This window comes from Orycteropus afer, unplaced genomic scaffold (genome assembly GCF_000298275.1).
Source record: "Orycteropus afer afer isolate SDZICR_OR568_19922 unplaced genomic scaffold, OryAfe1.0 scaffold00053, whole genome shotgun sequence".
NCBI lineage: Eukaryota > Metazoa > Chordata > Mammalia > Tubulidentata > Orycteropodidae > Orycteropus > Orycteropus afer.
The window spans coordinates 5,080,179-5,106,657 of record NW_006921640.1 but is presented as its reverse complement, the minus strand read 5'-3'; the positions used below and the strand labels follow the sequence as shown (position 1 = coordinate 5,106,657).

The following is a 26,479-nucleotide window of genomic DNA, read 5'->3' as shown; positions in this document are numbered from 1 at the left end:
TTAGGTAGAACATGGGAATATTTAGAGCACTGAAACTATTCCGCATGATAATGTACAGGTGAACACAAGATACTATGCAATTGTTAAAATCCATAGAACTGAGTAACACAAATAGTAAATCCTAATGTAAACTACTTCCATAGTGATATTACCTCGGAAACCCAAGGAGGGGTCACTATGAGTTGGGTCCAACTCAACAGCACATAACAACAACAACAATGTAAACTAATGTACTTCAGCAAATATTAATACATAAATATTGGTTCATCAGTTCTAACATATATTTATTACACATTAATGCAAGAACTTAATAACAGGGCCAATAGGTATGTATGGGAGGATAGATATATGGAAACTAGCTATACTCTGCTCAATATATCTATAACCTAAAATGGCTACAAAAATAATATTTATTAATAAATACATAAGTATTCTTTATTAAAAAACATATCTTTCTTCTGTTAATAAAAAAGAAACATCAAATCTTTTAAAAGCCTAATTTCAGTGCTGCTAAAGCTGAACAATTAAATCAGACATATACAAGTTGATCCAAAGAGAAGAACAAAATTTTTGTTTTGGGGATGAAATAATTTTAACACACGTTCAAATTTATATAAATACTGGTTACACTACACAGAATTATTATCAGTAGCATAATAATTCTGCCTGTGTAAAAAACTTATTTTCACTGTTGTAAGTTATTAGGTACTTTGCTGAAAGAGTTTTCAACTAATCTATACATATAATTTTTTAAGTATTATCAAAATAAGAAGACTTATTCCAAGAAGAATAAGTAAAATCCATAAAGCAAACTGGAGAATGAATAAATATTCATGTATAGTTGCTTTTCTGAGATAAAGACACCAAAGAGACAGAGGAAAACATCAGAGAAATAACAACACATACATTCTCCACAAGGAGATACTATATAATGGATCTCTGATACTTTTGTTATGTTTTAAAGCTAAAATGACTTGCAAAAATTGTAACAAACAATAAGAGAAAGGGAACCACAAAATAAATGATCAAGGCAGAGGAAGACACTGACAGGAGCATAAGACTTAAAGGCAACAAAGGTAAATACTATTACATATGCAATCCTACAATAACAGTCATAACAATTGATGACTAGATACAAAGATACACATGTAACTCAAACAAGGGTGGGAAGGCAAATGAAACTACATGCCTAAATATACACAGGTTTGACAGAGGATATTTCTACATCTATAGTTACATATGCTACAAATATATGCATGAATATAATAGAGCATACAGAGGCCAAAGTTATGAAAACTTCTCAGACATAACCAAACACTTTGAGACAATGAGTTGTTGGCTATAGGCTCAGGACCATAGTGTCAGAGGACAACAAGTTCCTTAGGCATAATATAGACCACAAAGACACTGTTCTACAATCTACTTTTGTGAATGTCCACTCAGGTCTTAAAAGCCATGTAAGATGAAATTATTGGTCTCTCACAGTCCAGAGCAAAGAAGACTGAAGGAAATTAAAGATGCAAGGAAATAATCTGTCCAGTGGACTAATGGACCACATGAACCCCAACCTCCATGATGCAGAGACTAGAAGAACTAGATGGTACCAAGCCACCAACACTGAGCACTCTGAGAGGGAACACAATAGGAGGTCCTGGATAGAGTGAGAGAAAAATGTGTAACAAAAATTCAAAATAATATCAGGTCTGATAGAGACTGGTGGAATGCCTGAGACTATGGCCCTAATACTTCAGCAACAGAACTGAAATCTTACCCCCATGGCTAAATTCTGAACCAAATACAAGGTGAATGATAACACCCTCTAAAACAAAAAAACAAGAAAGCAACTTAAACAGACATACAAGATAATCCTGGACCCCTCAACTATGAAGGAGAGGAGAAAGAAGTGGATTAAATACTGCCTAGTAGAAAAAACTCGATGAAAAGAGTGAATAAGGAGATAAATTGAGCTGTGGATTATCAACTGGCCTAATGGTGTGCAGCCATTTTGAATATTTACAACCAGCATTCCAATCCAGGCAACAAATGGATAATTGCCTCAAATGGCCATGGCCTGCACAAGGAATTACACTCCTGGCTGACAATCAAAAAAAAAAAAAAAAAACAGTGACAACATAACCTAAACATATTGAAGACAAACGCTCAATGCTCAATACTTCTTTATTAAGGGAACAATCAGAAAAAAGAACAACAAAAAAGCCTGAAGCTTAAGATTTATGGGGACAATGTCAAGAGGAGTAATTTATGTGTAGTAAGAATTCCAGAATAGGAATAGACAAATAAAAATGCAGATAAAATTGTCAAAGTGTTGGAAGAGAGCTTTTCTAATAAGATGAAAGACAAGAAAATATCCATTCAAGAAATTCAACAAACACCAAACCAGAAGAGACCTGAAAAGAGAATCACAGAAACACATCATAAGCCAACTGTCCAAAACCAAAGTCAAAGAAAGTATCCTGAAAGCAACAGGGAAAAATGAAAAGTTACCTACATAAGGCAACCAATAAGACTAAGCTCTGATTGTCCTGGCAGAAACCCTTTAGGAAAGAAGGCAATGGGATGACATATATAAAACAAAGAATTATACCCAGTAAAACTGTCCCTCAAATATGATGTTGAAATTAGGACATTTCCTGGTAAGTAGAAATTAAGGGAATTTGTCAAAAACAGACCAACTTTACAAAAGATGCTAAAGGGAGAGCTTCAGACAAAGGACCAACACAAGCAGACAATAAGCATTAATATATTTACCAATTTCAAGGAAGGACAGAACTATTAGAAAGAAATTCAACAAAGAAATAGAACACCTACACAATACATTCCACCAACCTGACATTATAGACATATACAGAGCACTTCACCTAAAAACAGCACAATATACATCATATTCCAGTGCAAATGGAACATTCTCTAGGAGAGACCATATGGTAGGTCACAAAGCAAGCCTCAGTAAATTTAAAAACACTGAAATACAGCAAAGCATCTTCTTAGATCACAGTGCTATAAAATTAGAAAGCAACAACAGAAAAAACAAGGAAATAAAACATCATACATGGAAACTGAGTAACATTTTCCTTAACAGCTACTGGGTAAGAAAATAAATGAAATTTAAAAATTTCTTAAATCAAATGAAAATGAAAACACAACATACTAAAATCTTTGGGACAGAGCAAAGCAGTGCTTGGACAGCAATTTATAGCAATAAATATACATATTATAAAAGTAGAGACAAAATCAACACTTTAAACCAACATCTCCAACAATTGCAAAAGAGCAGCCAAAAAAAAAAGCCTATAGTCACCAGAAGAAATTATAAATATTTGAACAGAAACAACTGAAACAGAAAAACAATAGAAGACTCAATAAGACCAGAAGTTGGCTCTTTGAAAAGATTAATAAAATCGACAAATCAGTGGCAAATTTAGCAACAGCAAAGGAGAAGATGCAAATAACACAAATAAGAAATGACAGGTGTGATGTCAAAAGAGAACCAACTGAAATAAAAAGGGTAATATCAGGAGACTAATGAAGGAATATACTATAATCAGTTGAAAACCTAGAAGAAATGGAAATTTCTAAAAACACATGATTTACCTAAACTAAAACAGACTGAGGTAGAAAACCTGACAGACCCTTAACAAAAGAAGAAATTGAACAGGTGATATTAAATAAATAAATGAAACTACCAACAAAAAAAAATCCTAGCCAGGACAACTTCACTAGAAAACTGTACCAAACATTCAGAAAAGAGCTGACACCAATCCTACTCAAACTATTCCAGAACATAGAAAAGGACGGAGTTCTCCAAAATTCATTTCATGAAGTAAACATAACCCTGACACCAAAAACAGGCAAAGACACCACTAAACAGGAAAATTACAGACCAATATCTCTCATGAATATAGCTGTAAAAACCTTGAACAAAATCCTAGTCAACAGAACCCAATACTATTTCAAAAAATTATAATAATACACCATGACCAAGTGGGATTCATACCAGGTATGCAAGGTTGGGTCAACATCAGAAAAACAATCAATGTAATGCATCATATAAATAAAGAAAAGGAATCACATGATCATACAAACCAATGCAGAAAAGGCATTTGATAAAGTCCAACACCTATTCCTGATTAAAAAAAAAAAAAAACTCTCAGAAAAATAGGAATGGAAAGGAAATTGCTTGACATATAAAGGGCATATATGCAAAACCAACAGCCAACATTATTCTTTGTGAACAGGAACCAGACAAGGATGCCCTTTATCACCATTTCTATTCAACATCATATTAGAAGTTCTAGGTAGAGTAATAGGTAAGAAAGGAAAATAAAAGATATCCATATTGGTAAGGAAGAAGTATAACTATCCCTACTTGCAGATGATATGATCCTACACATAAAAAAATCCCAGAGAATCAGCAAGAAAACTACCAAAATTAATTGAAAGATTCAACAAAGTGGCAGGATGAGATCAACATATAAAAATCAGTTGGATTCCACTAAATCAACAAAGAGATCTCTGAAAATGAAATAATGAAAGCAGTAGCATTTACAATAGCCACCAAAATGATAAAATATTTGCTATGTTTGACCTCATTGTTACTGTCACTGTATCAATCCATCTCATTGAGGGTCTTCCTTTCTCTCTCTCTCCTCTCCCAAGCATGATGTCCTTCTCCAGGGACTGGTCCCTCCTGATAACATGACCAAAGTACGTGAGACAAAGTATCACCATCCTCACTTCTAAGGAACATTCCAGCTGTATTTCTTCCAAGACAGATTTATTTGTTCTTCTGGCAGTCAATGGTATATTCAATATTCTTTGTCAACACCACAATTCAAAGGCATCAAATCTTCTTCAGTCTTCTTTATTCACTGGCCAGCTTTTGCATGTATATGCAGCGAATGAAAAATCCCATGGCTTGGGTCAGGTGCATCTTAGTCTTCAAAGTGACATCTTTGGTTTTTAACACTTAAAGAGATCTTTAGCAACAGATATGCCAAATGCATTATGGTATTTAATTTCTTGACTGCTGCTTCCATGAGAATTGATGGTGGATTTCAAGTAAAATGAAATCCTTGACAACTTCTATCTTTCTCCATTTATCATGATGTTGCTCATTAATCCAGTTGGGAGGATTTCTGTTTTCTTTATATACTGAGGTGTAATCCATACTGAAGACTGTAGTCTTTGATCTTTATCAAAGTGCTTCAAGTCTTCTTCACTTTCAGCAAGCAAGGTTGTATCATCTACATATTGCAGGTTATTAATGAATCTTCTTCTATTTCTGGTACTACATTCTTTTTCATATAATCCAGCTTCTTGGATTATTTGCTCAGCATATAGACTGAATGATAAGCAATTACCAGGAAAAGATTACCAGAGAAGATTAACAATTAGGAGAAAAGAATAACCAGGAAAGAATAACTACCTGAGCTTGTAGACATTGGAGTTTCAGCAAGCAATACTGGAATGATCTCCTTGAACACTAAGGAGACTTAGTAGAAGATTGAATAAGCATGGTGAAAGGATTCAACCCTGACACACACCTTACCTGATTTTAAACTACGTGACATCCTCTTGTTCTGTTCTAACAACTGCCTCTTGGTCTATGTACAGGTTTCACATGAGCACAATTAAGTGCTCTGGAATTGCCATTCTTCGCAATGTTACCCATGATTTGTTATAATCCACATAGTCAAATGTGTTTGTGAAATCAATAAGACACAGCAAATATCTTCCTGGTATTTTCTTCCTTCAGTCAAGATCCATCTGACATCAGCAATGATATTCCCCACTGGATGTCCTCTTCTGAATCCAGCTGCAGTTCCAGGCAGTTCCCTGTCCAAGTACTGCTGCAATCATTTTTTAATTATCTTCAGAAAAATTTTACTTGCATGTGTTATTAACGATATTGCTCAATAATTTCAACATTCTGTTGGATCACTATTCTGGTTACCTAATGCTGCTCTGACGACCATATACCACAAATGGGATGGCATGAACAAACAGGAGTTTATTCTCTTACAGTTTGGAGACTTTAAGTCCGAGTTCAAAGTGCCAACCTCTAGGGGCTGGGTGAAAGCCCCTCAGCCTTGGGCTTCAGCTCTGCCTCCAGCTCCCTGCCCAATGAAGCTAGAGGCTTTTCTTCACTCAGACAACTGCTGGCTGCTGAGGCTGCCAAGCCCAAAGTTGACAAGTAGAAAGGTACAGTCCCGATCATCGATATTTTGCCCACAGAATCCTTCAATATTGTGATTCAAGGTTCTAATTTTTTTTCTTCTCCAGCTCTATGCATATTCCATTATAATACTTTACTGTGGACAACCTAGTGTTCAGTTATTCATTTAGTGTTTTTGTGGTAGTTTGTAGCAGTTGTTGTAGTTTGTTGGAGTGGAAATGCATTTAAGGTTATCTTGCTCTTTACTTGTAGTTAAATATTACAACATTTACAAAAGTATACTTAGAGTTGCTTTTACATTATTTACCAAAAATATTTCTTATAATAGGAAACCCAAAGGCATAAACTGTGCTTTGGGTTTTCATATATTTTGTTCATATATTTTAAGATTTATAAAACAGGTAGAAGTTCATTTCAATAAACTAAACAGAATATCAAATTACTAAGTTATATTGAATCTTATGCACTGATGAGTTGTACTATACAGTTATATCTTGAAAATTTGCTTCAAAAATTTTAGATACAAGAAGTTTCATTTACAACACTCTTCACAACATTAAAAAAAAGAAACTCAAATATCTAATAATAGAAAATATATAATGATGTATATCCATAAAAAGAAATACCACATAACCATGTAAAAAGCAATGCAGACATTGACTTAAGGACATGGAAAGTTGTTTATGAAATTGTTGTTGTTGTTGTTAAGTGTCGTCAAGTCATTTCCGACTCATAGCGACCCCATGCACAGCAGAACGAAACACTGCCCGATCCCGCGCCAGCCCCACAATCCCTGCTATACTTGAGCCCATCATCGCAGCCACTGTATCAATCCATCTCCTTGAAGGCCTCCCCCTCTTTCGTCGACCCTCCACCCTACCAAGCATGACATCCTTCTCCAGGGAATGGTCCCTTCTGACAACATGACCAAAATAGGTGAGACAAAGTCTGGCCATTCTTGCTTCCAAGGAACATTCTGGCTGCACTTCCTCCAGGACAGATCTGTTAGTTCTTTTAGCAGTCCATGGTACTTTCAGCATTCTCCGCCAACACAACTCAAAAGCATCAACTCTTCTTCGGTCTTCCTTATTCATTGTCCAGCTCTCACATGCATATCAGGTGACTGGAAATATCATGGCTTGTGTCAGGCGCACCTTAGTCCTCAAGGAGATATCCTTGCTCCTCAGCACTTGAAACAGTTCCTTTGCAGTTGACTTTCCCGATGCTACACGTCATCTAATGTCCTGACTGCTGTTTCCGTTGGCATCGATTGTAGAACCAAGCAACGTGAATTCTTTGACAACCTCAATCTTCTCTCCATTTATTGTGATGCTGCTCATTGGTCCAGTTGTGAGGATTTTTGTTTTCTTTATGTTGAGATGTGATCCATACTGCAGACTGTATTCTTCAACCTTCATCAGTAGGTGCCTCAAGTCATCCTCACTTTCAGCAAGCAAATCTGCATATCTCAGGTTGTTAATGATTCTTCCTCCAATCCTGATACCACGTTTTTCTTCATATAGTCCAGCTTCTCGGATTTTTTGCTCAGCATATACATTGAATAAGTGTGGAGGCAGAATACAACCCTAACACACTTCCTTCTTGATTTTAAACCATGTAGTGTCCCCTTGTTCTGTTCGAACGACAGCCTCCTGGTCAAGGTACAGATTCCTCATGAGTACAATCAAGTGCTCGGGGATTCCCATTCTTCTCAATGTTGTCCATAATTTGTCATGATCCACACAATCAAATGCCTTTGCATAGTCAATAAAACACAAGTAAACATCTTTCTGGTATTCTTTGCCTTGAGCCAAGATCCATCTGACAACAGCTATGATATCCCTTGTTCCATGTCCTCTTCTGAATCTGGCTTGAACCTCTGGAAGTTCTCTATCAATATACTGCTGCAAACGTTTCTGAATTATCTTCAGTAATATCTTACTTGCATGTGATATTAATGATATTGTTCTATAATTTCTACATTCTGTGGGATCACCTTTCTTTGGAATGGGCACAAATATATACATTGACCCTACTTTGTTATAAAAATAGGAAAAACTCTGGAAAGATAAACATACTTATTTCTAGCCTTTGAAATTATATAAACTAAGTTAGATTCAAGTAAAGACCAATGTGATTTAAAAAAAAAAAAAAAACCTTTTTATCTAAGTATTAAAAGTTACTTCAGAGCAAACAAAGAAATGTAATAATAAAAAGGGTTCAAAAAGGAACAAGAATGTCAGTCATATGGATGAAAAAATTATTGGCCTTAAACATGCAGTGCTTTCTCTTGCCCTCAGCGAGACAAAAGAAAAATAATTAAAACACCTAAAACATAATGTTAATCAAGCATTTGATGATTTAAGGAGGCTTGGTGGAATCGTGATTAAGCACTAGGCTGCTAACCTAAATGTTGGTGGCTTGGATCCTCCAGTCACTCCTCAGGAGAAACATGCAGCAGTCTTACTTCTGTAAACATTTACAGTCTCAGAAATCCTATGGAGTAGTTCCATATTCTTTCCTATAATGTCATTATGTGTTGGAATCACCTTGACAATAACAGGTTTGGTGGTTTAGGTACACATTACCTCATTTATTTCTGAATCTATTAGAAAAATACAATTATTATTCTCAAATGAAGTTTCAGGAGATAAGAAACCCACATTAAGAAGTAGAGCTGGAATATAAATCTGGGACCTGATTATGAAGATGACACAGGATCAGGCAATATTTCATTCGGTGTACATAACAGCCAGGAGTCAGAGCCAACCTGACAACAACTAATAAGAACAACAACTCTGATTCAAAGCCTGTGCCCTTATCAATCACGCTATGGAAATACAGACATCTCAGATAACCAAGGGAACTCTAGTAGCATAGTGCCTAAGGCACTTGACTGCTAACCAGAAGGCTGGCAGTTCAAACTCACCAGCCACTCCTCAGAAGGAAGATGGGGCAATCTACTTCCATAGTGATACTGCCTGGGAAACCTAAGGAGGGGTCTATGAGTCGGCACATAACATAACAATAACAACAGATAACCAAAGAGAAAAAGATATGGCTGTAGACTACATTTGGGCGACAAGGAAAAGTGATATTCAGAATAAGACATCTTAAGATGTCTGATATTTGCTTAAAAATAAGTTGTGGGTAGGGGGTGAGAGGTTCTATGCAATTGGAGTAGAAAGGTATAGAAGAAACAAGAATTCACTAAATGAACAAATGATGAAGCTTAAGTAATGAGTCTTCACCAATGTTCATAACATCTTTTTCTCTACTTTTATATATGGTTGAATATTTCTATAATGAACTTTTGGGGTTTTTTTTGTTTTATGGAAGACATTTATTTTAAACTGCAACTGCTTGAGGCTAAGCCTTGTAATTACTCAATTGTATATAGGCAGTTGTCTGGCACATAGAAAGTGCTTTATCTGTTGAGTGAGTAAGAGATCTATGTTGCTGTTTTTGTTAGTTCCCATCAAGTCAGTTCCAAACTACAGTGATCCTATGGGCAACAGAATGAAAGACTACCCAATCCTGGGTTATCCTCACAAGCGTTGCTATGGTTGAGCCTATTGTTGCTGCCACTGTTGGCACATGTTGATAAGCATGATGTCCTTCTCCGAGGAATAGTCCCTCCTGATAACATGTCCAAAGTGTGTGAGATGGAGTCTCACCATCCTTACTTCTAAGGAGCATTCTGGATGTACTTCTTCCAAGAGAGACCTATTCGTTCTTCTGGCATCCCATGGTATATCAATATTCTTCACCAACACCATAATGCAAAGGCCTCAGTTCTTCATTGGTCTTCTGTATTCACTGTCCAGCTTTCACGTGCACATGAGGTGACTGAAAAGACCATGGCTTGGGCCAGGCGTACTTTAGATCTCAAAGTGACATCTGAATGATCTATACATACATAAATTCTCTTTGATAATATGATCAAGTTAACTGGCTTGATTGTCTTGTCTGTAGTTCTCTTGACCATGTATTGAGGATAACTTAATACCAGAAAAAAGATTATGAGAAAGAAAAGACTACGGTCCCAGTCTCAGAAATGAGTCCCATAGTTCTGGGTAACTGTAGGAGTAGAAATGCTAATTAAAGCAAGAATCTTGAATCCAGTATTTTATTCCTCTTTTAGTAAGAGGATAAGCCCTTGGTTGTAGGTTAGAACTGTGTATATATTCAAATTCAGTAACACAACATAAACACCATACATTATAGAATATACAGAATAGAGCTGATAATTTAGTTGATACCAGTAAATACACAGGCACTTCTACTGTAATTTTTTTTCTAAAGGATAACTAACATACAACATGAAAAAGTTGAAATAATAAAGTCTATAAGGTGTCCTTAAGCTGTCCTTTCTGACTTCTACAGATTAACAAATCAGAAATAAAACAAAAATCTGCTTGATTCCTGTTCCAGTTATGCCATGTGCGCTCTTCATTATTTTCTGCACTAAAATTTAATTATATACACTTTCTTTCAAGTTTCTCTCTCATCCCCTCCCTTATTTTATTAAACCTCTTCTCTCTCGCCTGTTGCCTGTACTGTGGACAAAAACATTCTCTCCATTCCTTTATTCCTTCCTTCTAGTCGATCTTTTAACACCTTTAAAAACTCCCTAAATTTCAAATATGACAACTCATCTAGCTTCTTTATTTATTACTCATCTCAAATTTCTCTTACTGTGGAAAATTCGTTAAGTCTAAGTGGAGTATTCATTATCACTTGAGGCTAAGGAGGCTTTACTAGATTTTCCCAGAATCATAATTCATTGCTCAGCTGTGTCTTTTACCTCTGCTTTGGTTAGCTGTTCTCGGAGTTTTTCTACTTCTTCCCGAAGATCCCGGATAATGCGTGCATTAGGATCCTCATTCACCACAGCATGGTTAACAATGTTCTTGGCTCGATCAGCATATCGCAGAGTTGAAAGTGTTTCATCATAGTTATCAGCTGCAGGACTCACAGTTGCTACCATAGCTGTCTTGCTGTTACCCCCAAGACTGTCCTATAGGAGAAAAAAAAAACACTAAGTAGCATTTTAAAGTTGGAAGAAAACCTCATATGAGAGAATTGAAGTCAGAAATCGTGAAACAGCTTCCCAAATTCAAATTCACATTTAATGACAAAGATAGGACTAAAATGGGGAGGTACACTGACTCCCAGTCCTATGCTGCTTCTTCTATGCCAAGCTACTTTTCTCAAAAAGGGAGCTTTGAGGTTTTGAGAAAGGACAGGGAAATAAAATTAAGCCTACATTTATTTCAGTTTAATAAAATTAATTCTAAGTCAATCTATCCTCTTTTAATAGGCAATATGATACCATAAGCCAGCAGACTATTCAGAATAAAAAAGGATGATTATCTTAAGTGCCTACAAATTCTTTTTTAGACAAACTGAACATATTATTATTTAATATCTGATTGAGAAGTGATTACTGATAATCTCCTCCACAACATTCTTTACTTAAGAGTCTCTGTGAAATCAAAAGCACAAAAGGTGCTGGTGTTAAAAAGTACGAAGGGTCTTATAAATTTTTAAAACCGAAGGTTCAATTATAGTCTTAAAAAACAAAAGATATACTGAAGATACAGGTAGTCCCTGGCTTACGATGAATTAGAGTTACGACAAACTGTACTTACCACCGCGCCCCATCCCCCATTAATCTTATCTTTTGTAATATATACTACATACAGTGTTGCAGTATGTAATTTGCTGGTGTTATCATTCTCAGATGTTCACTCACTGATGTTCAATTTTATGATTTACTGTTCAAAACACTGCCATTTAGATTTAGGCTTCTACACTAAATCAGGAGCTTCAGTTCCCAGAAACATGGGCCCAAATGCTGATTGCTTTGCTAACATCAATAAGCAGATTCAAGAAGCCATGAGATCTTACCACAAAATATATGCAAGGAAAAAGTAAAGGATTATACAGACAGCTCTCACTAGTTTTCTTACTAGAAATACCAACATCATTCCAGGGATAATCCAGATAATCCAGAATCTTCCACAAGTGGAGTTAGTACCACAACCGACAAAACACCAATGTGGTCCAACTCTTCTTCACGGTCGGAGTAAATTTTCATGATTGTGTACTTTTTAACGTATGTATTAAAATATATCTGTGCATTTGTATGTAATGTTTCAAACTCTCAAAGACAAATAAAGATTGGATTTATAAATATACTGGTAACAAAAGGCAGTAATTATTTTAAAAAATGAGATATTCAACTTACATCAGAACCAAATTAAGACAGAGTCATTGGAATGGAGCCCCATCATGATTTGCAGATTACCTGTACATTTTATTCCTTCTGATAGTACTTCAAAAACTGAAACAGGTTTCCTCTTCTAAACAATCACTGCTAAAGTTTAGACAAGGGTATTGAAAAAAGGTACTCCTTATCTTCATTACAGTAAAACAGGTGCACTGAAATGGCCTTTGGAACAGAATTGCAAAAAAATTGAAAGGGAAAAAAATACTTTCATTTGAAAATATTAAAAACAATTAGATATAACTCAGAGCTATAAAAGTAGATTCATAGAAGCCTTGGGAAATCATCTACCCTCACTGCACATCACCACAAGAAAACACTGTACACAATCCATCTGTGCTAGCAAGCATCTAAGATGGGCCCAGTGACCCATACTTGCTGGTATTCATATCCTTTTATCATCCCCTACCCTTCAGTATAGCCAGGACTTTCCTGATTGATTCACCTCCAACTAACCAAAAACAGCAGAAGGAATGGTACGTTAACTTCTTAGATTAGATAATAAAAAGATGCTGGCTTATGTCTTGGAAGTTTGCTCTCACTCTGGAGGAAACCAAATGCCATGTGGTGAAGTGTCTCTATGAAGAGACCCATGAGAGTCTGCTTGGAAGTAAATCTTTTGTACTCTGCCAACAACCACTTGAGTGAGGGAACAGATCTCCAGTCAAGGCTTGAGATGACAACAGCCCCAGCTGACAGTGATTAGAGCCATGGGTAAGACTCCATTAAGCCACTCAATTAAGCCACATCCCACAGAAAACCGTGAGATTGTTGTATCCAGCTGTTAAGTGTTGGAATAATCCGTTACACAGTAATAGATAACTGCTAATACACTAACACACTGTTCTAGGCTGAGAAGATCTTGGAAAAGAATAAATTCAGTATCTTCTTTTAGTAACAGAAAATCACTGAATTAGGTATAGATTTTCAACATTAAAGAGAAACGTAATGGCTATCTATCCCCTCCAATACTCAAACAGGCCAATAATGGGAAATTCATGAGATCACAAGAAAATACATTCTACCTTTGGGGAGCATTAACCTCTATAAAATTCTTCCTTTTCAGAATATATCTAAAATTTGCTAGAGCAATCTGTGATTTATACAACTGTTGCACATATGCCTCATTTAGTCTTCACTCAGCCTTTTTGAATTATTAGTATCTCCATTTTACACTTTACCAATGAGGAAACAGTTTTGCTCTGGCAGATGACATTAAAAGTCCTGCCTAAAGATCCAAAACTAGTAAGTTGAACAATATTTTATTCTGCTGTGTTCTGCTTTCAAGTCCAACATTATTTCCACTTCTCTATAACAGCATACATGGTAACACAGAGAAAGCTTAGGCCTGAGTTATAAGTTAGGTGAGATGACACTTTTCTAAATTATTTTGTCCTAGGTTCCAAAAAGCAAAATAATTCCCTAGGTACTACTAACAGGAGCTCTGGTGGTGGTTAAGGCATTTGGCTGTTAATCAAAAGGTTAGTAGTTCAAACCTACCAGCTGCTCCGTGAAAGAAAGATTGAGTAGTATGCTTCCATAAAGATTTATAGCCTTGGAAACCCAATGGGAGTTGCTATGAGTTAAAATCGACTCGATGGCAGTGAGTTTGGTTTTGGTTTGAGGTATTGCTAACCGGTCCATATCATCAGAGACGATACATTTGTTTAATCATTACTGAAAACTTGGCTTTCTACAGAAAACTTTGTAGGTCATTGTGTCAATTCCAACTCACAGCAACCCCTGAATGGCAGAGTAGAACTGCTTTATGAGGGTTTTCTAGGTTATAATCTTTATAGCAGCAGATCACCAGGTCTTTTCTCCTGTGGAGCTGGTGGTAGGTTCAAACCACCGACCTTATGGTTAGCAGCCAAGTGCTTAATTATTGCACCACCAGGACTACATGATAACATAATTATATCTTTGAAAAAAAATACACTTTAAAGCATCAAAAGGAAAGAAATATAACTAATTTGGGCTTTAGCAAGCAGAAACAATTTTTTGTGAAGCCTTTATAACTGCTCATTTCACTCTTTACTTCCAGACACTGATCTCACATTGTTGGTACCCTTGCCTTGGCAACATTCAGAAAAATGTCAAGAAGAGTCCCACGCACATTGATGAAATTCAAATGTTATTTATAAAGATTGTAGGAATTAAATCAACTCAGATTGCAATTCTATTCACTAATGGTAGCATGGGGGAGTGCTGCCCTTCAAAGAACTGCAGCATTCTGTTAGCCCACATTAACAGCAAATGTTATTGGGTAAAAGAGGATTTATAACAACCACCACCAGAGGAGAAATGTGTGCATGTTGTGCTTCTTTTTATGCTGAGAAAAGGAAACCTGGCAAACAACAAATACTTGATATTTTAAAAGCCCTTGTTCATAAAGCAACAACAAGCTTATATTCAAAAATGGCCTCATGCCACTAGCAAAAAGGAAATCACAACAAAAGAACTGGCACTCATTCGAGGAGAAAGTACAAAGCTTCTTGTTTACTGTTCACTTAATTAGGCAAATTAGATATGTTTTGTTTCAAATGTAACATCTGCAAATTAAATGGACATAGGAAAGAAATATAATTTTCGAAGTCAGAATTTTTTAAAGCTGAAACACCTCTTTCATCTAATCAAAGTATTTCATTTTACAGATAAGAAACTGAGACACAAGAAAACAGACTCACTAAAGGTCATAATGCTAGTTCAAAGAAGAGCTGAAATTACTCACACATACATTCAACTCTTCATGGAGTTTATCATCTAGTAAGGAGCTCTGGTGGCATAGTGCCTAAGGCATTTGACTGCTAACCAGAAAGTTGGTGGTTCAAACCCACCAGCCAACCCACAGGAAGAAGACTGGGCAATCTATTTCCATAAAGATTTACCACCTCGAAAACCCAAAGGGGTCACTATGAGTCGGAATAGACTCGATGGCAGTGAGTTTGGTTTTTTTGTTTTGTTTTGCTTTTTGGGGGGGATGTTGGAGAGCCAATAGGAAATTACAATACTATATGATAAGAAAATATCCCTACAATAAAGACAAATACAGTAAGGTCTGTGAAAACACAAGAAAGGCAGAGAGCCCATTCATGGAAGGTCAGGGAAGAGTCCCAGGGAAAGTGACATTTAAGATCTAATGATGAATAATCATTACCCAGGAAAAGGGGTGGGGTGAGGGAGGAAGAAGAGATTGAAGAAAGGGGAAAGAATGTTCCAAATAGAATAAGACGAAAGTCCTAGAAGGAAGACAGTACTAATCATTTAGCCAGAATGTATAATATTGAGAAGCAAAAGATGAATAATGAGAAGCAAACAAGGATCATATTAAAGGTCACATTAACAGCCAATGTTACAGGGTCACTAAACAATGTGGACTTTATCCTAAGGGCCTATGGATAGAGATATTGAAGGGATTTAAGTTTAAGAGCATTAATTTATAATTATATTATAATCTAACTGTGGAGAATGGATTGGACTAGGAAAGCTGGAGGGAGATGCTATTTCAGTCAACCAGGAGAGAGATAAGGTTGGCCTTCATTGGGAAGTGGCAGTAAGAATAGAAAAAAGTAGATGAATTCAAAAGACATCCATTTTCTGAGCATCATTACCAAGAGTTACTTGAGTTTAAGAAGCCCACATTTAGAAGGTTACATAGAGAAGCAAAAGTCATCCTTATATAAAATGGCTCTCTACTGATCACAGGCAAAAGAGGTAGACCACTTAACCCGATAAACAACAAAAGAACAACACAAATAAGATCCAAATGCAATGCAAAACAACCACAAAAGAAATGGTAAATTTTATAGAAGTTGAATAATTTCATGAGTTTAATGAAAGTTATATTGGAGAATACTATAATTACACCAAAGATGAACAAGGATCAGGTAGTGAAAGACTAAGAACAGAGAAGGAAAAAGCAACAAGGATATTAAAGCTACTTCAAAGGAGAACAATTTTTTCCATCAATGGATTCAGAGAAGACTTTCAAAAAACTTTATACGTCTTAGAATATGTTTTGCATAAAATCTCCCTATTTTGTGATCTTGCTGCAAAAGTCAACATGATGTAAAGAAAGTCATGTAAGTTCTTAAGGAAAAGTGACAAAAATCCTACACTTGATCATCCATTTAACCTGAAAATTAACATACAGAAGACATAGATATAATTTTACCAAAGAGAAGACAAAATGAGCTTTTAAAAAATTTTTCAGTTTATTCTTCAAGTATTATTAACATTTTTGTTTAATTATTTGCTATCAAAGTTTGGTAAAATGTAAGTGTTTCTCCTTCTAATGAAAACTAACCTTTGATAACAACAGCATAGCCTAGGCAAAGAAAGATGGGCAGTGACATCAGCCCAAAATTCTAATCTTGATTCTGCCATTTACTAGCTCTGCACCCACTGCCTCATCTATAAAATGGGAACATCACTACTTTTCTTCTAGGAATTAAATGAGATAAGTTAATAAAGTATTTTAACATAGTACCTGATTCCCCTGAAACAGGTTTCTGCTGGCTGCAGTCTATAGGATGACTACTCAGTAAAGACCTAGTCCAATTTAACTATGTCAATTTAGTTAGCAAAACTTATCTCCCACTGTTAGTTTAAAAGAACTGAAGCAACAGCACTGGGATAACAAGGACAATGAATATTCTATGTTCTAAATCAGGTACATCAAAGGCCATAATCATGTATGATAAGAAATCTTTCTGTAGAAAATCTGAGGCAGAAATAAAAACTCTAAAAGGACTTTTTCAGGAAATTAAACAAGTGAGTTTTTGAGGTTAATTACTGATATATGAAAACTAGTACAATTATTTCCATGGTAGTAAAATGATTTTTAATATCCCTTTAATTCCATTATTTACAAGTGGTTTTTAATTATCAAAATCTGTTTTTGTTTTGTTTTAAATTTTTAATTTCATTGCATTTTGGCCAAAGAAAGTAACCTACCTGATTTTCTACTGTGAAAAGTTGCTGACATTTATTTAAAGAATGTTTTCACATAACAAAGCATGTTCAGACAGTGTGAAGAGTTATAAAAGCACAGTGAAGACTAGTAACCCTTTGAGATGGTATATAAACTAAGGAAAAAGCTTTATTTCCCTCTACAGACACTGTTCTCTAAAAATGCCATGGAGTAAGTCAAAAGGCATATCCTCTACTAAGCTAATTGGGGGCCTACGTTTAAGTCATCTTTATAGTCTCAGTTTCTAGCACAAGAGTTCAAAATTTTTCAGTAAGAAGTAAACCATTACAAGACTAAATGACCTTATAAAATAGACAGGAAACATAAAGTATTTCTCTACTTTAAAAAATAGAAAAAAAAGAGTATTAGGTAAAATATTTGGTTCAATGCTAATACCTTTAGAAAGAGTTCAATTGTTACTACAACTTATATCTTATATCCGTTTATCCTTTCCTTCCCAGTCTAATATCCAGTTCCCCTTACCACCTCTATCAAGATGAAAGGAGACCTGGAAGACTAGAGGGAACTTGGAAATATTCCAAGTTTTTTTCAACAAACTCCTATTACAGGTCATTACTACCTCTTCTGTGGCATCTATAGCTAACTCATGTTATACCATGGTTTATGTACACATCTTATCTCCCTTACTAGATATTGAGCTATCAGAGGTTATCAGTGTCTTAGGTTTCTGTACATTCTCCTCAAAGCAGCACTTCATGATGTTGCTGTTGTTGTTAGCTGCTGTCCAGTCTCTTCCAACTCATGGTGACCCATTGTCACAGTACTTCATATAGCTCTTCATACAGCTTTTTTCTTTCTCATTTTCATTTCTCTCACTCATATTGAACAAATTAATCAATAAATGACTGTGAGCTCAACTCTCTATCTTTAAGCAACACCTTTAAGGTGAAAGCAAACTGAAACTAAAATTATCATGAGTAACCTTGAAGTTGAATAGAAAAACAAAGTCCAAAATGTCAAACTAAAGGATTCTGTGAAAAGAATAGAGAAGTCCAGCTTAGTTTTGCAAGACAGTGGAAATTCCTTTTCTATGACTCACTCAGCTATCACATTAGCACTTGATCCTTTTTTCTATTCCCCAAAATATTCACAGGCAATTTTTTAATTCAGTGCCTATCCTGGTTACCTAGTGCTGCTCTGACAGGAATACACCACAAATGGGATGGCCTTAACAAACAGGAGTTTATTCTCTTACAGTTCAGAGGCTTTCAGTCCAAGTTCAAAGAGCCAGGCTCTGGGTAAAAGCCCCTCAACCTTGGGGTCCAGCTCTGCCTCCTGCTTCCAGCCCAATGAAGCTAGAGGCTTTTCTTCACTCAGACAGCTGCTGGCTGCTGAGGCTGAGAAACCCAAGGTTGACAAGTAAAAAGGCACCATCCCGATGTTACCAAACCACATGGCAGGCCATTAACTTAAGTCCATTGTAAGTCCCAAGGTCAGCAGAGCATGGCAGGCTACTGAACAACAACATGGCTACATGCAGGGTCCAAGCGTGCCCTAAGCTACAGACCATTCCCAAAGCTGCTGCTTATATATGGGAAGCAGACCACATACCCAAAGGCAGCTACTCAGCTGCCTGTGGTAGATCCCACCATGGAGTGGATTGCCAGTCTCATCATGGGAAATAACTACCACCAGCTGCTCAGCCACTCAACCAGGCCCAGCCAAGTTGACACACAAACATAACCACCACAATTCCACCCCTTGTCAACTTGGCATCTGTACAGATCTCTCACTGGGTGGCTCCAGTTCCCTAGTTCCTGAGTGGTGACCTCATCCCTTTGGCCTAGCAGGTTCCGCCCTCTCACTCTTGGGCAGCAGCTATGGCCCCATCCCACTGGCTCACAGGAACTAGCAGCTCCACACTCCAGAACCAAGGTGGTGAAGGTCTAACTCTTTGAAATTTAGGGGGCTATGGTGGTTCCACCCCCAAAGGCCATGGTCCCTACCCTTAAGGCTGAGGCAGCTCTGTTTCCATTTCCTTGGTTTCTCCACTTCTGAAGATTAATGCCCAAGGGCAACCCATTCCACCAGGAATCTTCTTGCCCCAAAGGACATTAAGCTTTTTTGCTCTGTGGGCCGGCCAACCTGCTACTCCATTTCAAGCCAGTCTCTTCTACCAATTAATGCCTGAAGGCAACCTAATCCACCAGGAAGCCGCCTAACCAAAGGCATCAAGCTTTCTCCTCCGTGGGCTGGTAAGGCTGTTGCTGTCTCATGCCGGTTCTCTTGGCTCTGTTCCTGCCATCTCTCATGCCAGTCTCTGGGCTCTGCTCCTGCTGTCTTTCATGCCAGTCTCTTGCTCTGCTCTTGCCATGTGTCATGCCGTATTCCGGGGTCTCTCTGCCAGAGTCTCCCATCAAGGACGCACTCTACTCCTGTTTCCACATTTTACATATCTGTCAGAGCAGCACCCTACTCTCTTGGTACCAAAGTCTGTTTTGGTTACCTAGTGCCGCTCTGACAGGAAATATACCACAAATGGAATGGCCTTAACAAACAGGAGTTTATTCTCTTACAGTTCGGAGGCTTTCACTCCAAGTTCAAAGTTTCAGTTTAGTTCAAGTTCTAGGGACTGGGTGAAAGCCCCTCAACCGTGGGGCCCAGCTCTGCCTCCTGCTCCCAGCCCACTGGAGCTAGAGGGGTTTCTTCACTCAGACAGCTGCTGGCTGCTGAGGCTGAGAAACCCAAGGTTGACAAGTAAAAAGGCATAGTCCTGATGTTACCAAACCATATGGCAGGCCATTAACTAAGTCCATTGTATGTCCCAAGTCGGCAGAGCATGGCAGGCTGCTGAACAACGACACAGCTACATGCAGGGTCCAAGCGTACCATAAGCTCAAGACCATTCCCAAAGCTACAGCTTATATATAGGAAGCAGACTATATACCCAAAGGCAGCTACTCAGCTGCTTGTGGTAGATCCCACCATGGAGTTGATTGCCAGTCGCATCATGGTGAATAACTACTAGCAGCTGCCCAGCCACTCAAGCAGGCCCAGCCAAGTTAACACACAAACATAACCACCACAGTGCCCAAGAACCCCTTTACTTGAAGATTCTGGTGAATTCAAGATGTTAATCACTAAGAAGAAACCTATGTTCAATCCATAAAAATTGTGATTATATATTATAAATCTGGACACTGATGAAGGAAATGACAGTCTACTTTTTATTCTTTCTTCTTACCAATCATTAAAAATATGCCAGGGCGGGGACTTACTTTGAGCAGCCAAGTGAGAACAGAGTCACGATATGGAACAAATTTATTCTTGTTTTTGCCAGCACCCTGATCTGCAAGGGCTGAGATAACGAGACCGAGGGTTGTGAGAGACCTGCATGATACAACAAACCATAATAATTGTAAGAAACTGAATATATCAAGTATCACATTTCAGCAAAAAGACTGACCATCAAGGTTGTCTCTGTACCTGCATGTGAACATCACTGTTGTCAGCATTTTAATGCTGTTTAAAAACACATCAACTCTAAGTAATAAAATTGCTTAGCTCAGTATTTTTTTTTTTATTTTTGTAGATAAAAATGTGAACTGTAAATGTTTAGGTCAAGATAACTATACAAATACAACGTATTTTTAATAAAGGAAGTCACGAGCATAATACAATGAATTAGAACAGTACCAAAAAAAAGTATATATGAATATATGCTTTTTTTTTGCTTTGTGCTGCTTCAATATGTATAGATTTCCATTCAATAGTAGCAAAGATTTAGAAGATGATAACCTATGACTTCCAATTAGTTCCTGATGACTTGATATGTGTCCTTCTGAGAGCCATGAAGATAGAAAACATTTCTGTCCAAAGAGCTAATAACAATTGAGCCTGAGGGAGAAAATCTAACCTTATGAAGGAATTGGTAAATAAAATATTACTTCATAAAGCCCTAGTTTCTTAGTATAGTTAAGCAGTTACAAAAAGGCAAAGCCCAATGTAGGAAGTAAGTATGTTGTTTGTTCAGTGACACACCAGCCAAGACTAGCTAGGCTCTGACTGACCAACGATGATCTTACTTTTTATAGCTTACACTAGCGGTTCTCAACTGGAGGGTGACTGCTCCGGTGTCACAATGGGGGGTGGGGCTCTGGCTGCTACTGGCATCTAGTGACTAGAGGCTGGAATTTTTCTAAACCTAAACATCCTACATTGCACAGGACACCACCACCTAGCTTCATATTTCCCAACCCCTCACCAGACAAAGAAATATCTGGCCCCAAATCTCAAAACTGTGGCTGTTGAAAAATTTTTAATTTACTGAACCTGTGGTGGACAGCCCCATCAGACACCTCAACGAAACAAAATAGACTCAGACCCCCCAAAAAATACTAGAAAACATTCCTAAATTATTTATTCATTATAACCTTTATTTTCCCAGAATCATATTATAATTTTTAAAACCACAGAAAGTCCCTTATTTGGCTATTAAACCAGTAAATAAAAGTGAGCTTCTGAAAAACCTACTTGTTAATGTTGCTCCCTTCCTTCAGCCTGTCACCTGCAGCTCCAGTTTTGGTTGCTCTTTCACTGCCAGCTAAATCAACCAAGCTCAGTTTGCCCACTTTCTCTCCAGATGTCTAGAAAGCAAATTGATAAACATTAATAAATAGTTAAAGGATATAGAAAGTGATACTGTCTTTACTGAATGAGTTTATTATCTCAATCTTTTATTAAAGAGTTATTTACATTATTTCTAAATTATTTTGTACTGTTATAAAAATTTATAAAATCTAGTAATAGATACATATAAAATTATATAGGACTCTACTAATCTAGAAGAGGAAAAGTTAGTCTCAAAAAAGCAGCGCCCCCTGCAAATGGGATATTTTGTTGTTGTTGTTGTTGCTAGGTGCCATCTAGTCAACACCAACTCATAGTGACCCTATCCACAGCAGAACGAAACACCGCTCAGTCCTGAGCCAGCTCCATGATTCCTGCTACACTTGAGCCCATCGCCGCCACCACCATGTCAATCCACCTCGTTGAGGGCCTTCCCCTCTTTCGTCGACCCTTCGCCTTACCAAGCATGACATTCTTCTCCAGGGAATGGTCCCTTCTGACAACATGACCAAAGTATGTGAGACGAAGTCTGGCCATTCTCACCTCCAAGGAACATTCTGGCTGCACTTCCTCCAGATTAGTTCTTTAAGCATGGTACTTTCAGCATTCTTCACCAGCACCACAACTCAAAAGCATCAACTCTTCTTTGGTCCTCCTTATTCATTGTCCAGCTCTCACATGCATATGAGGCAACTGAAAATACCATGGCTTGTGTCAGGCGCACCTTAGTCCTCAAGGAAACATCTTTGCTCTTCAGCACTTGAAAGAGGTCCTTTGTAGCAGATTTGTCCAGGGCTATATGTCATCTGATGTCCTGACTGCTGATTCCATTGGCGTCGATTGTAGAACAAAGCAATGTGAAGTCTTTGACAATTTCAATCTTTTCTCCATTTATCAAAATGCTGCTTATAGGTCCAGTTGTGAGGATTTTTGTTTTCTTTATATTGAGATGTAAACCATACTGCAGATTGTATTCTTCAATCTTCATCAGTAAGTGCTTTAAGTCAAGCACTTGCTTTCAGCAAAGTTGTGTCATCAGTGTATCACAGGTTGTTAACGATCCTTCCTCCAATCCTGATGCCACGTTCCTCTTCATATAGTCCAGCTTCTCGGATTACTTGCTCAGCATACAGATTGAATAAGTATGGTGAAAGGATATAACCGCGATGCACTCCCTTCTTGATTTTAAACCATGCAGTGTTCCCTTTTCTGTTTGAACAACAGCCCCCTGGTCTATGTACAGGTTCCTCATGAGTACAATTAAGTATTCTGGAATTTCTCTTCTTCTCAGTGTTACCCACAATTTGTTATGATCCACACAATCAAATGCTTTTGCACAGTCAATAAAAAACAAGTAAACATCTTTCTGGTATTCTTTACTTTGAGCCAAGATCCATCTGACATCAGCAAAGACACCTCCCATCCCACATCCTCTTCTGAATCCAGCCTGTACCTCTGGAAGTTCTCTGTCAATATACTACTGCAAACATTTTTTAATTATCTTCAGCAAGATTTTATTTGCATGTGATATTAATGATACTGTTTGATAATTTCTACATTCTGTGGGATCACCTTTCTTTGGAATGAGTACAAATATGGATCTCTTCCAGTGAGTTGTCCAGGTAGCTGTCCTCCAAATCTATTGGCATAACCAAGTGAGTGCCTCCAGAGGGGCACCCATATGTTGAGACATCTCAATGGGTATTCTGTCAATTCCTGGAGCCTTGTTCCTCTCCAATTCCCTCAGTGCAGCCTTGACCTCTTCCCTCGACACCATTGGTTCTTGAACATATGCCACCTCCTGAAATGGATGGAGATCGACCAATTCTTTTTGGTACAGTGACTCTGTGTATTCCTTCCATCTTCTTTCGATGCTTCCTGCATCATTCAATATTTTTCCCATAGAATCTTTCAATATTGCATCGCGAGGCTTAAATTTTTTCCTCAGTTCTTTTAGCTTGAGAAGTATTCTTCCCTTTTGGTTTTCTAACTCCAGGTCTTTGCACATTCCATTATAGTAATTGGCTTTGTCTGCTTGAGCTGCTCTTTGAAATCTTTGGTTCAGCTCTTTTATCTTGTCATTTCTTCCATTTGCTTTAGCTACTCTTAGCTCAAGGGCAAGTTTCAGAGTCTCTACTGACATCCATTTTGGTCTTTTCTTTAAGATAGATTTTATCAATTTGTAACTATGCTTTTAAAAATTTCATGAATGTTTACCTGAGGCAAAATACTTTAAATTCTTATTAATGTAAAAAAAATTAATCTTTTAGACAATAGAAGAATTCTTCAATAAATCAAAAACACTTTCTGAAGTTTTTTATATTATTCGTATATAATAATTTATTTCACAATTTCAGGTATTAGATTTACATTGTTTTTCTGGATCAGATATATATAGATATATCCTTTTTATAGATAAAATTTCTTCTTTATCAATAAAAGTATGAGCTGTAAATCTGTGTCAACATAATACCACATATTTTTAAGAAAGGAAGCTGCAAACAAAATTCAGTGCAATTCAACAGTTGTATCATACACATAGGCACACACACATAAACATACATGTAACAGATATTTTATACTTCAGCAGCAATACAAGAAATGTAAGACACCAATGTCAAAATCTATAGACAGATCTTTCCTTTAAAATACATGACGTAAACATGTTGTTAACAAAAGGATATTCAGCCTCCAGAATCAAAAGTACTTTTGGTTTAAAAATAAATAAATAAATCCTCAGTATGTTTCTGTTTTATGCTGAAAAGGAAACAGGAAACAAAGAACATTTTGTTATAGTAATCTTGCTGTGATGGTAAAAAAAGAAAAAATACACTTTCAGCAAATGAAAATCTTATGCTAAAATACAGCACTTTTGCCAGAGGATTATTTTTTAGCCTTTGGTTCTTTGAAACTGATTCATTGAGGAGAAGGCATAATAATAAAACATGCAAAAGTTAACATAAAAAGGGAAAACACAAATGGATGAGTCCGCAGAAAAGTTTCCAAGATGGCAGAAGCATTCACATCTCTAGCTTTGTATACTCTTCACAAGATTCAAAACCAAATTACTTCTAAGATTATTCTATAAATCTAGCAATTTTATAGTATAATTTTCCCATTGTGGTTTAGTCCTACTAACACTTAGCTGTTTAGAACTTAACATTTCAAATCCATCTCCAAACAGCATTAATATAAGCTTACAATTAGCCATCTTAGTTTAGAGGATGGCACTGCAGGATTTGTCAGGCAAGTAATGGGCCCTGGTCAGTGTGAGGGAGAACTGATACTGGAAGAACAAAGAACCCAGCTTGATTGAGCAGACAGGCAGAGGTGTGTGGATGAACAGGGGCTGAGGAATGCTTTGTGAAGGCTGAACTGGAGTTGTAGTAGAAACTGTGAATCATCAACTTGCTCAGCTTCTGTACCTTCTTTTCTTTTTCTGTAATTGTGATTTGGGTGAAAGTTAACAGAGCAAATTCATCTTCCATACTACAATTCACACATATTTTGTTTCATGATATTGACTGTAATCCCTATGGAAAAACGGCAAGGAGGCTACATGTTCTGACCTCCTCTAATCTCACAAGAGGAAGACAGCAGTAACCCAAGGCCTATTACTGCAAGGCCAAACATGCTGCCTCCCTCCAGCCCTTTCACCAACCGTTCCTCCCAAAGCACCCACCACCTCTCTCCTGGGTTCGATAATTCACTGCAGTGGCCACACAAAACTCACAGATTACAGGGTTTATTAGGGAAGCACCAGGCTACAACTCAAGTTCAGGAAGAACGCTCAGTCTCTCTCCCAGCCCACCGTCCCTCAGCCAAGAGTCTCTCACAGTCTCTTTCCCAGCAGTGCTGGTCCCTCGGTGTCTCACTCAGCAATGCTTGTCTCTTGCGTCTCTTTGCCAGCAACGCATGTCTCAGGAGCCCGTGTCTCTTTCAGCAGCACATCTTCTTCAACCAGCAGTCAGAGAGAGTTCTGCCTCCAGGATGTCTCCTTTTGAGCCCGCAGGGTGGTCAAACTAGCCAATTATAGCATCAGAACTCTAAGCACCTGAGAGAGAGTGGGCACCTCCCAGAACATTGTTTTGTGCCACTCCCAACAGAAATACTCCAGGTGGACACCTTCAGCAATCAGGAGCTCCTCAGTTGCTCATAGCAAATCCCACCTTGGAGTTTACAAAGACTTATGCGTAGAAAAGCCACACAAAGTAATTTACTATACCACACCCTATAATGTAACAGCTATCTTCCCACTCCCTCCATCTGGTTACCTTTTCCCTGTGTCCTTTTTTCCCATGCATTCCTGCCCTCTGAGCTATCTCCCTAGGCAAATACTGCCCTTATGATCCCCCCCCCAACCCACATGGTTGATTGCTCTAAGGAGTGTACCTACCTGGTGTAAATGTGCACCTTAAATGCCTGTCTA

At 37.4% G+C, this 26,479-nt stretch overlaps 1 protein-coding gene across 1 annotated transcript in view; it reads right to left on the bottom strand.

Moving 5' to 3' along the window:
• Nucleotides 1-26,479, bottom strand: part of KIF13B (kinesin family member 13B) — a 351,480-nt gene that overhangs the window by 202,381 nt on the left and 122,620 nt on the right. Inside the window, exons 9-11 of the mRNA XM_007938771.1 lie at nucleotides 21,955-22,067; nucleotides 20,700-20,811; nucleotides 11,004-11,216 (exon numbers count right to left, since the gene is read on the bottom strand). Of these exons, the coding sequence (XP_007936962.1) occupies nucleotides 11,004-11,216; nucleotides 20,700-20,811; nucleotides 21,955-22,067 (438 nt within the window). The remainder of the gene's footprint in view (nucleotides 1-11,003; nucleotides 11,217-20,699; nucleotides 20,812-21,954; nucleotides 22,068-26,479) is intronic.